Source organism: Anopheles moucheti, chromosome 2, assembly GCF_943734755.1.
Source record: "Anopheles moucheti chromosome 2, idAnoMoucSN_F20_07, whole genome shotgun sequence".
NCBI classification, from domain to species: domain Eukaryota; kingdom Metazoa; phylum Arthropoda; class Insecta; order Diptera; family Culicidae; genus Anopheles; species Anopheles moucheti.
In genome coordinates, this window is record NC_069140.1 from 50,962,893 (window position 1) to 50,977,926 (window position 15,034).

Genomic DNA, 15,034 nt, shown 5'->3' on the forward strand with positions numbered 1-15,034 from the left:
ACCTTTCCAAAGACCGCTAGAAATACGCCATTTATTGTGTTTCGCAGTGATTGATGGTTGTTGAATGGTTTTGACAATGATTCAAGTTATTGCAACCTGTGGAGGTCTTCTGAACAGAATGGGTCGATTCTAATGAATTCTTCGATAAACATTGAACAACCTAGTTCATCGTAAGACAATTTCAAGCATTTGAATAGTGTAGTAATAACAGATTTGTTGCTTGTTTAATTTAAAGTCTTCAATTAAGTTTATAACTAAAACACTGCATCGCAATTCAAAGAGTTGTAGCAATAGCTTAGTGTACTTTATTATCTATTTTCATCGGGTGATTTAATTACCTAGTGGGCTTGGTATCCTCTGGAGCAGGAGTGCAATGAAAAGGAGTCTGTCGAACGTTGTTGTTAATCAACATTCTATTCCTACCATGTTGGTTAATATTAATACTCCATATTAGTACTCATATGGATAGTCTACTTTAACGTCATTCGGTTGATTGGTGTCATTCGAATGACATGATAAACCCACTGAAGTTTAACGAATTTTGTTAGTTGCCTGATAATAATTTACATAATTCATCATGGCAGCGACTATTAGTCTGTTCATTGCCTGCATTCTACTGGAGACTCATTCTGCACTTCTTTTTTATCAGCACAACAGCCTCAAGAGGTCTAGGCCTGCCATTTTGGGCTTTCTGTGACTATTTACCCGTAGCTGGATAGTCAGTCCTGCGTACGGTGGATTGGTCCGAATGGGATTTTGATCCCGGTCCGTTCATGTGCACTAATTTTGCACTAACATTCTTTAAATTTCAAACAAAACTTTAGTATAATGAGCTTAAGAATTGTAAAAATACAATTCATATCTAAAGAAATACCATCCTTTATTCTTTTATTCCCATATTAATAGTAAAAACAGTTTGGGATGTGTTGGGAATTAATTAACCAAACGATGAACGAAGTTCTTTCCCATACAACACCTCATCCGCTAACAATATTGCTATGAGCACGAAAAGCAATTTCCAACATAATTGGACGATAAATTAATGCCGTGCCAGGATAAAACAATCACCGTCTGGCTTGTGGCATTGTTTTTTTTTTTTCTTTTTGGTTGCTCTTTTTCCCGAATCATCGTGATTGGTGCAATCGTCGTAAACTTTGTATCCAGATCCTCAATTTAAACTCGCTGTAGAACAAATCGCAAAGACCTGCGCTAGCGTATACGCTCGCTCTCTAACACGTCGTCGTCGAACGATTTCCCATCCAGCGCTTCTTCCTTCCATAACCTCCGCTCGTCTTTCGATGATCAGATCTTGAACACTCGCTGCAATCGAACCCTCATTTTCCTGTTCCGTTTTCGCTCGGACGGGGAAGCAATCATCGTACACTACTTCATTTCAGTTAGGTCTCGATGGAAAACGTTCGGATGCAACGATTTTTATGATGCACTCACCCGATTCCAACCACCCCATTGCACTTTGTAACGGGGGTTGGAAATTGAGTTCCTGTGAGATTCCCAATGTGTCCTGGGGATGATACCGTGCGTAAATCGTTGCTGATATCCATCACCACCGCGCACCGCATCCTTTTTTGTGCTACGAAGCGTCGGAAACTCATTACTTCCGGCTGACATAAACGAACACATCCTTTCGCTCTGGTGTTTTGTTTTTCTTTCCTACTCTCCTGTCCTGTTTATCGTTGAGTTGATTTTCGCTCCGAACGTGTCATCGGGTACTTGCATTCGTTGCAAATGCAGGTGCCGTGATTTTTCAATCTTCGGTGTTGTAGTTTCCGCGCGTTTACAACGCGGTCCGGGGACGTGACTTTGGGCGCTTAATTTGTACCTCATTTTTACGCTCCCATTAACTTTGTTGGAAGGAAGATTTGCAGAGCCAGGTTGAACGGTGTTGGAACGTTGAAATTCCTTGGGAGCATAATGTCGTACAAAAATTCTTCAGTGAAAGATTTTGAAAGTGAGAATCAGCGGGAATATTTAATATTGCGCTTTAAAGCAAGATATTTAATTAAAATATTTAACCATATTGAAGAGCTCCAATTTACGTTGTTGGACCACAATTGGATGAAATTTCATTTCTGACAGTAGCAAGTTAATTGCACAACTCAAGGCTTTTAGACAGTGGATACCATTTCGTAAGGAAATGACTCCATCACAAGGAAACATTCAATTCCGGACAGGAACAGGGATTTGCAATGGAAAACTTTGGACATATGCCCGCACTCACCCATTTACGATCGCCTTTGCTTCCTCGTGTTGGAACGCCCTTAGTCCCCGGCACGTTCCATTATGCCTCCATTACCTTAGTCAACTGTCAACTGAAATGTCTTGCTTGCCGTCTTTTCGGTTGACTGAGCTGCAAAGAAGAGGTACGTAGGAACGGATGCATCCTCATAAACCATCCCCTTCTGACACACACGAACACACAGCATTAATACACCCTTACTTCGGTTCCGCATTGGGGGCGTTCAGCGGGTGTTGTTTTCTGTGCAAACCTTTCCCCGAACCGCTGCGTCCTTTTTCGCGCTTCGGAATCATTTATTCGCCTCTATCTGTGCTTGATATGGCGGTTATGTTTTTACACGAAATGCAAGTCCGTCAAATAGGTGGAACCGAATAGAGTATTGCTGCCATATCCCGCTGGCGGCCGGTAAAGTGGAAGAAACTTTCTAGTGTTGCTTGTGTATATCGGTCGAGATGGCGATGGAATGGTCGAAACAAAATGGTAACGAACGGACCCCACCATGCCATGTACGCGGGGTTTTGGTTCTGTTGGGAGAATAGAGTGTGGCAGGAATCGGACCCATCACTGAGGGAAACGGGAAAAAAAGCCCGGTGTGTGTCTGGGTTTTTATCCTTTATGCAGAGATCTCCCTCGATCTAAGCAAGACGCTTGGAACGGCAACCCCGGTACCCCAGTGCCTTCTGACAAACCTGCCACCAATATATGTATGTGTGCGTCCGCAAAATTGCTCGCTTGCTTGCAACAACTCCTTCTGCAGCACAGCTCGCCCATAGCTGCCACCACTACTGGCCGGTGGCTTTCGCTTCGAACGCTTCGAAAGGAGTCTTCTCCTTGTGCTATGAACCCGATGAACAGACCGTACTACCGAAGTAAGTAGCTTGGATTTTCGTTACTAAAGAACATCAAGCTGCTCCGGTTCTTCAGATAGCCGGTTCCCCGTGGCTTAGCACCGCCACCCTCCTCGGGGGTGTTCGGGTGGTTGATTGCGAGCCGGGCATAAAATACTACCATCAGCAAAGTTGTGTGCTTGGCTACAAAGCAAGAGCACACACACGACACACCGAGAAGGATCGACTGTGGTGTGGTGGAGGAGGCAAAGGAAGAATGAGGGAGGGGGGGGGGGGGGGGAGGGGAAACAAACTGTCACGGGTGGAGCAAAACCCAGGGCACACAAAACCACCGTTTTGTCAGGGCGAGTGGGAGTTGCTGGCACACCAGTCAAGGCGTGTGCACAAAAATGTGTTCTGCCTTCGGTAGTGCCTGCTGGGCTGTATGGGTGTGTGTGTGCGATTGTCCTGACTCTACCAGCAGCAGCCCAATGGCACCGGGAAAATGTGTTCGGTGTTTTGCGCCCCGGTGTCGGTGCGCCCTCCCGAATGCTTGGCTGGCTGGCATTCAGAGCCGTTTATGGCTGGCTGGTGTGTTGTGTGGCTCCGGCTTTTCTGGTGTGCCCTCGGAAGCGATGACAAAACCGTCCCGGAACACTGAGTGCAATCGTGTGACTGCCGGAGGTAAAATTTGTAAAGATTTTATTTGTTGCCAATTTGACGGTGAAATCATCAGCCGCAATGTGCGCTATAGACATGTTTTAGGCATTTTTTGGCTGTGTTTAGTAATACGTTTTAGTAGTTTTAATAAATTTAAAAGAAAGTTATTAAATTTAAGCTTTTCAAATAATTTAACGACCAAAATATTATGTAACATTTACTTTGAAAATCTCCTCACAGCCAATATTTAATTAAATCTTGATTTATTAATCTTGCTTTTAAACATTAGATTATTAAGTTATTTAATCGCCTTTTCACTAGAATGTTTGGAGCAAATTTTGACCATTTCGTTTTATCCCACTGTGCCCGGACACTTTGGAAAACTAGGATTGCCCGAGCATGGCGGCACATTGGAATAAAACGGATAACGATTCCGGCACGTGGGACACACGCCAACATTGTCCCTGCCTGCCCTCCACATCCATTGCATTGCATCCGTTTGCTGTCCCTCTCTCTCTATCTCTCGTTTTGCTCCTTGTTTTCGCCCTTCCAGCAAAAAGGAAGTGAACCGCTGCGAAACAGCGACCGAGAGCGCTTTTTGTTGTTGTGCCACGCTCCAACTCCACGCTCGAAACCGATATAACCACCTCCCGTTAGGTGGGTGGGTTTCTTTGTATGTGTGTTGGTGCGTCTGTTTTCCTATCCATTTTCCCGATGAAAAAGGAACACCAGCGACGAGAGAGACAGCAGCAGCAGCAGCAGCAAGCATGTGTTAGCAGAACGAAGGGCAGCAGTGAGTGATGTCCCTTCGGGTTTTTGTGAAGTTGCGGCACTGCGAACGATTTTGTTTTTCCCTTCTGTGCACGCTCGGTCTGTGTGTCCCATTTTGTATCAGCAAAGCAATTCAGCAGCAAGGAAGACACACACACATTGTGCAGGCGGCGGTGTGGATAGAAATCGTGTAATGGCAATGAATGAGGTTTCTGGCCGGAGTTGGCAGCAGTGTTGAGAAGAAAGCAAAACGGATGCTGAGTTCACGTGGCAAAGCTTATCTTTTTCTTCTTTTTTTTTTTTTTAATTCCAATATCTTGTATTTCTTTATAAACACCGGGCGCCTCCATTGGATTCGATGTAATCGGTAGCATCTCTTTCCAACACATTCCATTCGGCTTCCGTCTGTCGGACAGTGACGTTTATTTATTTTTTCCTGGTAAAAAAACTCACTCCAGTGTATTCGGGCCGATAAATGATCGAATGAACGGGTAGCGTAAAATCGTCAGAATGAAATAAAAAGGGACATGCACCAATGCAATTGTTTCACTTGATGAAAGTCCGTTTCTATCCCGTATCATTCGTTTCTCCCACTGGAATCGAATTCCTCCCGCTTGTTGAATGCTGTGATTAAACCTATGAAGGGGGGAGTTGTTGTAGGACGATGGAGAGAAATATATTTACGTTCAATTATATTCCAAACAACCAACGGCAGGGCGTCGTGGTTTACGTTCTCTGCATGGTAAAGGGCGAAACAATTGTACGCTGCGATAAAATTGCAATCTATAACCGTTTTGTTGCTTCCTCTCGTTGTGTGCACGATATCTTCTTCGCCATCGTTACATTACCAACAGTGCTTTCGTCCTTTGTGTGGGACCCCAAGCTTTTGCCCCGGAGCTCCCAGAGTTGTCAACTCCAATATGGTTGCAATATGTGTGGAAAATGTTACCGTTTATTCTCTCCTTTTCGCCGGCGTCGTATAATTCGCTTGGCCGAAAAGCGTACTCCAGAGGGGGATAAAAAAGGGGTGGTATGGTTTCGACCGAAACTGCAATCCCTTTCTGGCGATGCCGGTCAGTTTCCGTTTACGGTGTAGCGAATCGGTTGCTTCAAACAGAGTTATCACTCATGACAGCGTTTAGTAGGAGGAAAAGGCATGGAGTGGTTTAAAATTTTTAAATTATTTTGTATAGAACACATTTTTTTGAATTTAATTGATTTAATTTAATTATTTATTTAGTGTTTATTTTAGGTTTAAAATTATTTTACGAATAAAAACACAAAAATCCCTTCTGGAAAATTCAAAAACACTGAAACACTGTATTTTATCGTGTTTTAGCTGCACTGGAAATGACAGTTGCCACGTCAAAAGCTACTCAGGGCAACAATAAAAGTGCACACCACTACAAATGCACCATCTATTTCACCGTTTAACTATACATACCCATCTCTCACACATACCAAAACCTGCTAGGAATCAGATTTCCCTGTTGGGGAGTGTATGCTGCTACTGCTGCAAACAACCACCCCAAAGGAAAATCGATATTTGCCACCCTTGCCTGCTACGATCGTCCAATAGCATCGCACACACCGAAGCATGTACATGGTGGTGGTGGAGTGGAGAAAAAGCCACCAACACCATCGCTCGTCCTTCCCATATCGTCCTGCCTGCCTTAATACACTCTTTGCTCTCCGCACCAGGATGCCGCATTCAGACAGCAGCAACATCAGCAACCGTTCGGGCTTTCGAGCTGGTCAGCCATTTTGTGCCATTTCTGGTCTGCTGCTGTTGTGCTGATGCTGATGATGGGCGGAGCTTGCAGGCGCAAAACGTTAACCATCGACTACACCAGGCGCCTCCATTTCATTTCTCTTTCCAGTACAGAGAGAGAGAGAAAGAGGAATTGTGTACATGTCTCTGTGTGTGTGTGTGTTTGTTTTTTTTTCTTTTACTCTCAGGAGCGCACCAAGCGACGGATATCTGCACGTACCGCTGCGTTATACAAGGGGTATTCGTGGTGTTTGGGATTAGTGCAACCGTAGTAGGACGCTTTTGCGATTCGTGCTGATAATGCTCTCTTGCTGCATTGGAAAGGGGAAACGACGCACATACGAGGGGGAGGAGGAGGAGGAGAGAATGGGCGTGATTGGAAACAGGGGCGTTTTCGTGAATTCTTCTTCCCCAGCGTTGACGGTGATGATGCCGGCTTGGCTTGGAGTGTACGCTCGGAATGTTGGAAAAAGGATAACGCTTTCCACCTGACGCGTGCCTTCCAGTGTGCGAACCATCGGGCGGATGGAACACAATTTTGCAATTGCTTGCCACTTACTAATGGAAACAATGGGAACCACACGCGCGGAGGGAGAGGCTGTGCAATGTAACTGTGGAAATTTGTGTACTATTTTTCCACGAACGGGGGCGGGCGAGACCTTTTCGCTCGTCCGGAGGACACTGCACTGCTTGAGCAGTGTGCAGTTTCTATAGTTGCAAATCGTTTTTGTCTTTGCCCTTTTCGGCGAGCATTATTTGTACAGGATGGAAGCTCATGTTTATTTTCTTACTACCGGTATGGTGTGCTCGTCGTTCCTACTACGCCTGGTTGTTGGTGGATGCTTAAACGTCTACCGCCGTAGCTCAGTGGAATCCGTCACCATGCATGACAAGCGTACGAACCGTAATAATTGTGTAGCATTTATCTAGCAGCAGTAGTGTAAACAGTAGTTGGGAAAGTTAGGAAATGAACCTTAAAAAATATAGTCCTGGTAGCAGGTAACAACAAAATAAATGCCTCTGGGGGAGCTTGCTTGAAAGAGCAAAGAGCATTTGCTACTAATTCGGGTACATAACACTATTCTTGCATATGTGTAATCCCTTTATTTCGAAACAGAGTATGGTCAGTGTTTTTGTCCTACTCTATTTTCCAATTGTAGGGAAAATTCGCAAAGTAATTTAACATTTAGGATTAATTCTTGTTTTGGGCAAATATTTTCGTAATTATTCTTCTTCAATAAGCAACGATAGGTGGCGTTGTTGCTAAGCCGTATAATACATCTGCTCTGGAATAATTCATCTCAAGCACCTCATGTCCATTTCGAAAAACGCCAATTATGGTGTTAATACACCATGCAGCTAGGCAGCTTCAATTAGATCAATAATCATTCATAAAAGTTTCTTTACCTTGTTTCAGGGGTGGCGAAACAGTTTAAAATTTTGCGAGATATTTCGCGCGACATATCTGATATAGGAGATATATTAAAATTATATTGTAATTGTAGGGTAAAACACGGGTTTCCTCAATTTTAATCAGAATAGCCAAAACCGCGTGTTTCTCAGTTCGTATAACGACGACAACTGCTCTTCACTGTATTTCTCACAAATACAAATACATTGGTGGTCGACTGTGCGACTGTTTATGCTCGCTGGTCGACGAGTTCGTTTAACGTTTTCCGCTTTATCGCAATAATTCACTCAAAAGTAATTAAATTATTGTAATTGTCTTTCATATCTTAATGGCAAATATTATAACTTACAGTATTGAAAACTGTTGTTACTTATTAATAGCTTTAGAATAAAAAGAATGAATAATCTCATGGACTTTGTAAATTATTGGAAAAACTTGATAAATTTCACTAACTAGCCCTATATGTACCAAATAACAGACCGGACAAATTGCCATTCCCTGGTTTATACGATTGTCTATAATCGTGTTCCGATGCAGTACATTTATACTGCCCATCCAATGGACGTGAAACTATCGACATGTGTCGCTAAATGATTTAAAAAGTGTATCATCGCTTACCCGCGCCGATGCATTCCGGAAGGCGTGTGGAATGGTATCATTCCACGGTTGGCACGTTACATGCACACGAAAAGGACTAACAAACCCGTGTCACACACTAGCCTGCGACCTGTCCTGTCGTCTACACGAGCGCTTGGTAATTTGTATCGTTGCATAGGTAGGTGATGATGACGATTATGGTGCACTTACTAGCACACATGCCATCGGAGATGCAGACTGACGGTTGTTTAATGTTGATAGCTACCGTTACGGTCGCAGCAACGCCAGGATGCATCTTTCCGCAAGGGTGCGACAGTGGCTTTTTTGGTGTTTGGTGGGATACACTCCGGGGACATGGTAAGGCGAATAAAACCCCGCTGATTATCAGCGAAGGGAGTTTCAGCTTTCCAACCGAATTTGTTGCCGTAATGCATTGATTTGTATTGAAACGTGCTTACTCAGCGTGGTGTTTTTAGTGTTCTCGTATCTCGTGGTGTTTGCAATATTGAAGGAATTAGCTACAGCTCGGGAACAGATGGCCAATGCCGGCAGTTGATTTGATTGACGTTTGCTGTTGCACTTAATGGAACGTCAAACGAATCCTGGGACCTTTAGACATTATTGGACGGAGTGAACGTTTTTTTTGCGTTGTTTGATTTAATTTTTTTTGATTGAGAAGTTTTGGAGATCTGTGTAATACGCATTTTTGTTAATACTGTTTATTTTAATTTTCTTTCCCGTAGGGTAACACCGGACGAGGCCAGTCACCATATCCGCCGGGCCCACCGGGCCAAGCGCCCGGCAGCTATCCTCCACCTCAGCCGCCCGGTCAGGGATCGCAACAGCAGCAACCACCGGGCCCACCCCAGTCGGCCGGTAGCCAACCGGGCGCGGCACCAGGTGCCCCGCCAGGCCAGGGACCACCGCCGGCGGGTACCCCTGGTGGGCCCGCTGGCGGAGCGCCCGGCCAATCACCGCAGCATCATCCACCCACATCGCAGGGACCGCCCGCCAATACTCAGTATACTCCTTACCAGCCACAGCGCTATCCGACGCCCGGCGGACCCAACGCACCGAACCATCGTACGCCGTATCCGCCGCATCAGGTAAGATCGGCTCACGTAATGCTCTTCCTGTCGACATAAATAGTCTTCCCGGAACGCATAAATCATCACCGCAGCAGCACCGTATCTCGTGCTCTATCGGCGCTACTACAGGGATATTAAGTATCCGTGCTAGATTTACTCCAGATGCGATTGTGAGAGTAAAGGATGGACGGTACAGGATGAGTCATGTTTTTTCCCCGAAAACGTCCACGCACAGTGTGTACCGTTCGGCGGAACAGCTGTTTCGATGAGGGGCATCAGCTGATATTTAGTACTCACTGTTTGAGTGGGAGAGAAAATTATTAAGAAATTATTTTTCCTGTTTTATGTCCTAAACTCATACACGCCCTTTGAATACGCCATTTTGCCGGATATTATTGCTTTCGTTAGGGATAGTTCTGCGTTGTGGTCGAATTGCATCAGTTGTTTGACATAATGCTATGAATTATCACTTTAAGTATCCACACCCAATGGATTAACAGCCCCCTTGTCGTTGATTGTTATGAGTTTTGAAGTTACCATTTATCTCAACAATCGTAAAGGACACATAATCAGATCAACTAGTGTTTATTTTGGAAATGCACTCACGAAGTCCTCAAATTCAATCCGCATCATAATTGGCATAATGCTAATGGGTCGTTATTCGATTATCATTTATTTGCTGCAATGTGGTAAAATTCGTTACAATAAATGATATAAGCTATTGAATAAATGGGAGAATTTATCATCGTATTAATTATTAGAAGCGTTTGATTTACTGCTGATTTACACCTCAACGCAACCTTATGGTATAATGAACACTAGAACTGCCAAACATGTTTATAGAGTTTGATTTCGTAAACGATTTCAAACACCTGGATTATGTTTTAATATTGTTTGAATTGTAAAATTCATGTAAAGATTAGAGAAACAACGCTAACCTTTTTTGAGACCAATTTTATTCCGTTTCGAAGTACAAAACCAATCTGTCCCTTCCCAAGCGCACGCCGCTTATATAGCCCCTCACTCGTTCTCATCCACTCGTTCTCATACACTCGTTCTCATACATACACACTCATGCCTATCTCAATCACTCACGCCTCTCAAGTCACTCACGCCTCTCAAGTCACTCAGACGATTATTGATGAGCATCCTAACATCCCGACTTCACACGGCCTTTCCTCGACACGTCCTTCCGCCCCGGAGGACCTCTTCTGCATTACACCCGATACGGTTTCATGTGCGACGCCGCCGTCGAGGTTGTATGTGGCCCTTCACCGTTGATTTTCACCACATTGTACCGATCGTGTGGTCGAACATCCGTCACCTTGTACGGTCCAAGATATTCAGCAGCGTACTTCCTGCCTGGTCCGAACTGCGTCCGCTTGATAGCCACCAAATCTCCCTCTCGGTAGACGGTTGCCGGTCGTGCTCGCAGATTGTAGGATCTGCGTTGCTCTTCTTGCGCCTTGTCGATGCAAGTCCTAGCTCCTGCACGGATCTTCTCTCGTTCGTCGTTATACCGGGCCACACGAATCTCCTCCATTAGCTCGCCCAAGCGAAGATCTCCTTCGTTGCGCATCGGTAAGCCAAACATGGCTTCAAACGGAGACACACCGATGCTATGATGCGGACTGGAGTTTATCCATCTTTGGATATTCGTGGTGTGCTTATACCACTTCTTAGGATCGTTCACACTAGACTTCTTCAGCATAGTAACAATCACTTGGTTCACTCTTTCCACTTGTCCGTTACCTCGTGGAATTCCCGTCGTGATTTCTACTCTTTCGATACCTTGATTTTCACAGTATTGTTTGAAATCGTTCGATGTAAAAGCCGTTCCCTTGTCGTGCACAATACGCCTCGGATTACCGAATGTTTCGCTCTGCATCTTAAGTCGTTGAACAACTTCAAACGAATTCGTCGTCTTAGTCGGGTAAATCCATGTGTATTTGCTAAAGGCATCCACAACCACAAACAGATACTTATATCTTTTCTCCGTACTATCCATGGGACCCAGATGATCCACGTGGTACGTGTCAAACGGAGTGTTACCCTTTGGAATCGCGTTTAATAATCCTTCCGTTTTTCCTCTTTTCCGCTCGGATAGAATACACTTGACACAACACGCGATGATTTGTTTCACCTTCTCACTCAAGTTCGCAATGTAAAATTCTCTTTGTATGATGTCCTCTAACTTACGTGTTCCAAGATGACCGTTATCGTGCGCTCTACGAATTAATTCACTTTGCATTTCTGCTGGAACAACGATAAGTTCCCTACCTTGCACCACTTTCATCAGTAAACCATCACTCATAATGTAATCTTCATATTCTTGAATTTTCAGCAGTTCTATTATTGCCTTAACACGTTCATCACTTTTTTGTGATCTTTTGAGAGCCTCAATCACTGGATCGTGTGCGACTATCATCACTGGTGCTCTACTCAAAGCGTCGGCATGCTTCATCGATGATCCCGATCGATGGACTACTTCGTATTCATACTCTTCTAGCATTAACGCCCATCTCGCGATTCTAGCCGATAGTTCTTTAGACTTTAAAGTATGCTTGAAGGCCGCACAATCAGTCACTATTTTAAACTTTAGGCCTAAAAGATAAACACGAAACTTTTCAACCGCACGAACTACTGCCAAAACCTCCAAATGATATGCACTATAATTTTTCTCGGCACTAGATGTCTGTTGACTCATATATGCAACCGGATGAAACTTATCGTCATCACCCTTTTGCATTAGTATAGCTCCGTAACCGTATTTGGACGCGTCTGTATGTAGTTCAGTCTCACTGTTTTCATCATAAATCCTCAACACAGGATCGGTGGTCAAAAAACGTTTCAGCTCATCGAAACTGTTTCGTTGCGCTTCACCAAACTCAAACGCAACTTCTTTCTGGAGAAGGTTCGTCAAAGGTTTGGAAATCGTCGCATACCCGGCAATGAATTTTCGGAAATATCCAGTTAGTCCCAAAAATCGCTGCAATTCCTTTACGTTCTTTGGTACCGGGAAACTCTGCACTGATCGTAATTTGGTTGGCGATATGCGATAACACCCACCGCTTATCACATACCCGAGATACTCGACTTCTTTTTTCAAAAACTGAGATTTTTTCCAGTTAAACTGTACACCGTTTTCACTCGCAACTCTCAACAACTCCCGAAGAGTTTTTAGGTTTGATTCTTCGTCTAAAGAAGGAATTATCAGATCGTCCACGTACACTAGAATACGTCCGTCTTTTATCAAATCGCGGAACACATCAGCCACGAATCGGCTAAAACTCGCTGGACTGTTCGCTAACCCGAAAGGTGTCCGCAGAAACTCGTATTGCCCCGTGTGGGTAACGAAACCAGTAAATCGTTGACTCGAGGTTTCTACCGGGACATGAAAAAATGAATTCTTTAAGTCAAGCGTTGTAAAGAATCTTGCCGATTTCAACCGATCAATCTGATCTTCGATGTTTCTCATCGGGAAACAATCCTTCACCATCTTGCGGTTTAATTCTCGATAATCTATACACACACGTAGTGTGCCGTCCTTCTTTCGCGCCAGCGTAACAGGACTCGCGAAATCGCTTATGCTCTCCTTAATAATATTCGCCGCTAACCACTCATCGATCGTTTTCTCCAAAACGACCCTTTCACCCGGTGCGAACCGCCTTGGTGAGGAACGCACAGGAGTATCATCATGCAATATGATTTTTGTCTCCACGCGACACTTCACTTCTTCACTCGGTTTATAACCCAAAATTATTTTTTTCACTTCTTTGGCGAATCGTGGGTTAACGTCGAGATCGTCTTCCGTTTCGCACATTATTGTAAGGACTTCATTCGTAGTATCACATGGTTTTATTTCCACGCCGGTTGTCGATATTGTAACTCCAAAATGGTTCAACGAATCCCTGCCCAAAACTACTTCATATGACATGCTTTCAGTTGGCACCACAAAGAACCTCATTCCACGGAACACATTGCTGTTTATTGTGATGTCCGTTTCGAAGAAACCGATAGCTTTTGTCTTCATGCCTCCAAAACCTTGAAAACACATCGTGGTATTGTTAAGCACGTTACCTCCGATCTTGTTGTGGCACGATTTTGTCATAAGGTTCTGGCTACTACCGCTATCGAACAAAGCCTTTATTGTTGTCTCGTTACAGACAGCATCGATCGTTCCTTCGGTTTCTTCTACTACATTGACTTTCGCAGGAACCACGCTTTTGTTGCGCGTACACTCGTTGGACTTGTGTCCGTATGCCTGACACGAAAAACATTTCGGACCGCTTCGCGCTAATGTGCAATCTCGGGCCTGGTGTCCTTTTTTCCCGCAATTATAACACCTTTGTTCTGTTCTCTTATTGTCCGGTTTGCTTGAACAATTTTCTCGCTTACCTTCCTTACCATCTTCTTTACTGCCCGACACTTTTTTCTTTTTAGCGTTCAGAACCTTCTCATGAGTTCTGAGCTTCTCTTTCATTTCTCGCACCGTTCGTGCCTCATACAGGAGAAATTTGTAAGAATCTTCATCCGTCACTCCGTTTGCGATGTACTCACACAAACTAGGCTCATCGAGATCGATTTGTTTCGAGATTCGCTGCATCTCATAAACGTATTCACGCATCGTCTCGGCCTCTCCTCTCTTTCGACCAGAAAGGATGCGATGTACATCGCTCGATCGCACGAGGGGGGCGAATTCATCTATTAATTCTCTCTTCAACTTCGCATAGCTTGACACATCACGCAACGAAAACACGAATTTTCGCGCCACTCCAGTCAGCTTTTTGCGACACATGATCAGCCGTTGCTCATCATCCCAGCGCGCTGATTTTGCCGCGGATTCGAGGTGAGATAGCCAAATTTTAACGTCTTGACCGTCTTCCGCTCCAAACGATTCGATGCTATCTTCCATGTCACGGAACGTATAGACTCTACGTGACCGTCTTGGAGATGATGTTCGCAGAGCTGTTTGGAAGAGCTCATCATCGGAAGCGTTGCCGTCACCAGGATCATCGTTGTTATCGGAATCATCAACCTCGTCGTCGTTGTCCTTGAAAGGGCGATCCACTTCATCTTCCTTTTCATCACTATCAACCGCTTGGACATCACCTTCTTTTTGCGAACGGTTGTGATCTTTTGAACTCGCACTATGTCCACTCTTGGACGTACCGGCGCTGCCTGCGGAAGCCATCACTTTCTGATATTCTAATATTCGCTCAGCCATTTCCACTTTCCCACCGGTGGAATCCAGCGCAAGCTTCTCGCATTCGCGCGTAAGCCCCACTTTTGTGAAAATTTCACAAAGTTCCTGTACGGTAGCCATTATGCAATTACCCGCAGCTTCTTCGCAAAGTATTGGCTTTACAGAGCCACGCAGTTTTTCCACTCGGGAACGTCACAGATTGCTTCAAAGAGCCTCGCAGTTTTTCCACTCAGGAACGTCACAGATTGCTTCAAAGAGCCTCGCAGTTTTTCCACTCAGGAACGTCACAAAAATGCTCAAGAAAGCCTGCACAATTCTCCTCACAGTGTTTTAATGAACCTCGCGATACACTATTTGCTCATAAGCGTCACAATTTTCACAAAAAAACGTCTTAATGGTCAATGGGAAAGTTTATCCACATCCCGGTTGAGCCCCCATGTAAAGAT

The 15,034-nt window shown here is 44.5% G+C and overlaps 1 protein-coding gene across 7 annotated transcripts in view; it reads left to right on the top strand.

Annotated features, from left to right (window-relative positions):
- The window catches only part of LOC128298307 (trithorax group protein osa), a 111,334-nt gene that overhangs the window by 9,615 nt on the left and 86,685 nt on the right, over window positions 1-15,034 (top strand). For all 7 annotated transcript variants that reach the window (XM_053034051.1, XM_053034054.1, XM_053034053.1 and 4 more), the window contains exon 2: window positions 9,038-9,400. In XM_053034051.1, the coding sequence (XP_052890011.1) occupies window positions 9,038-9,400 (363 nt within the window). The remainder of the gene's footprint in view (window positions 1-9,037; window positions 9,401-15,034) is intronic.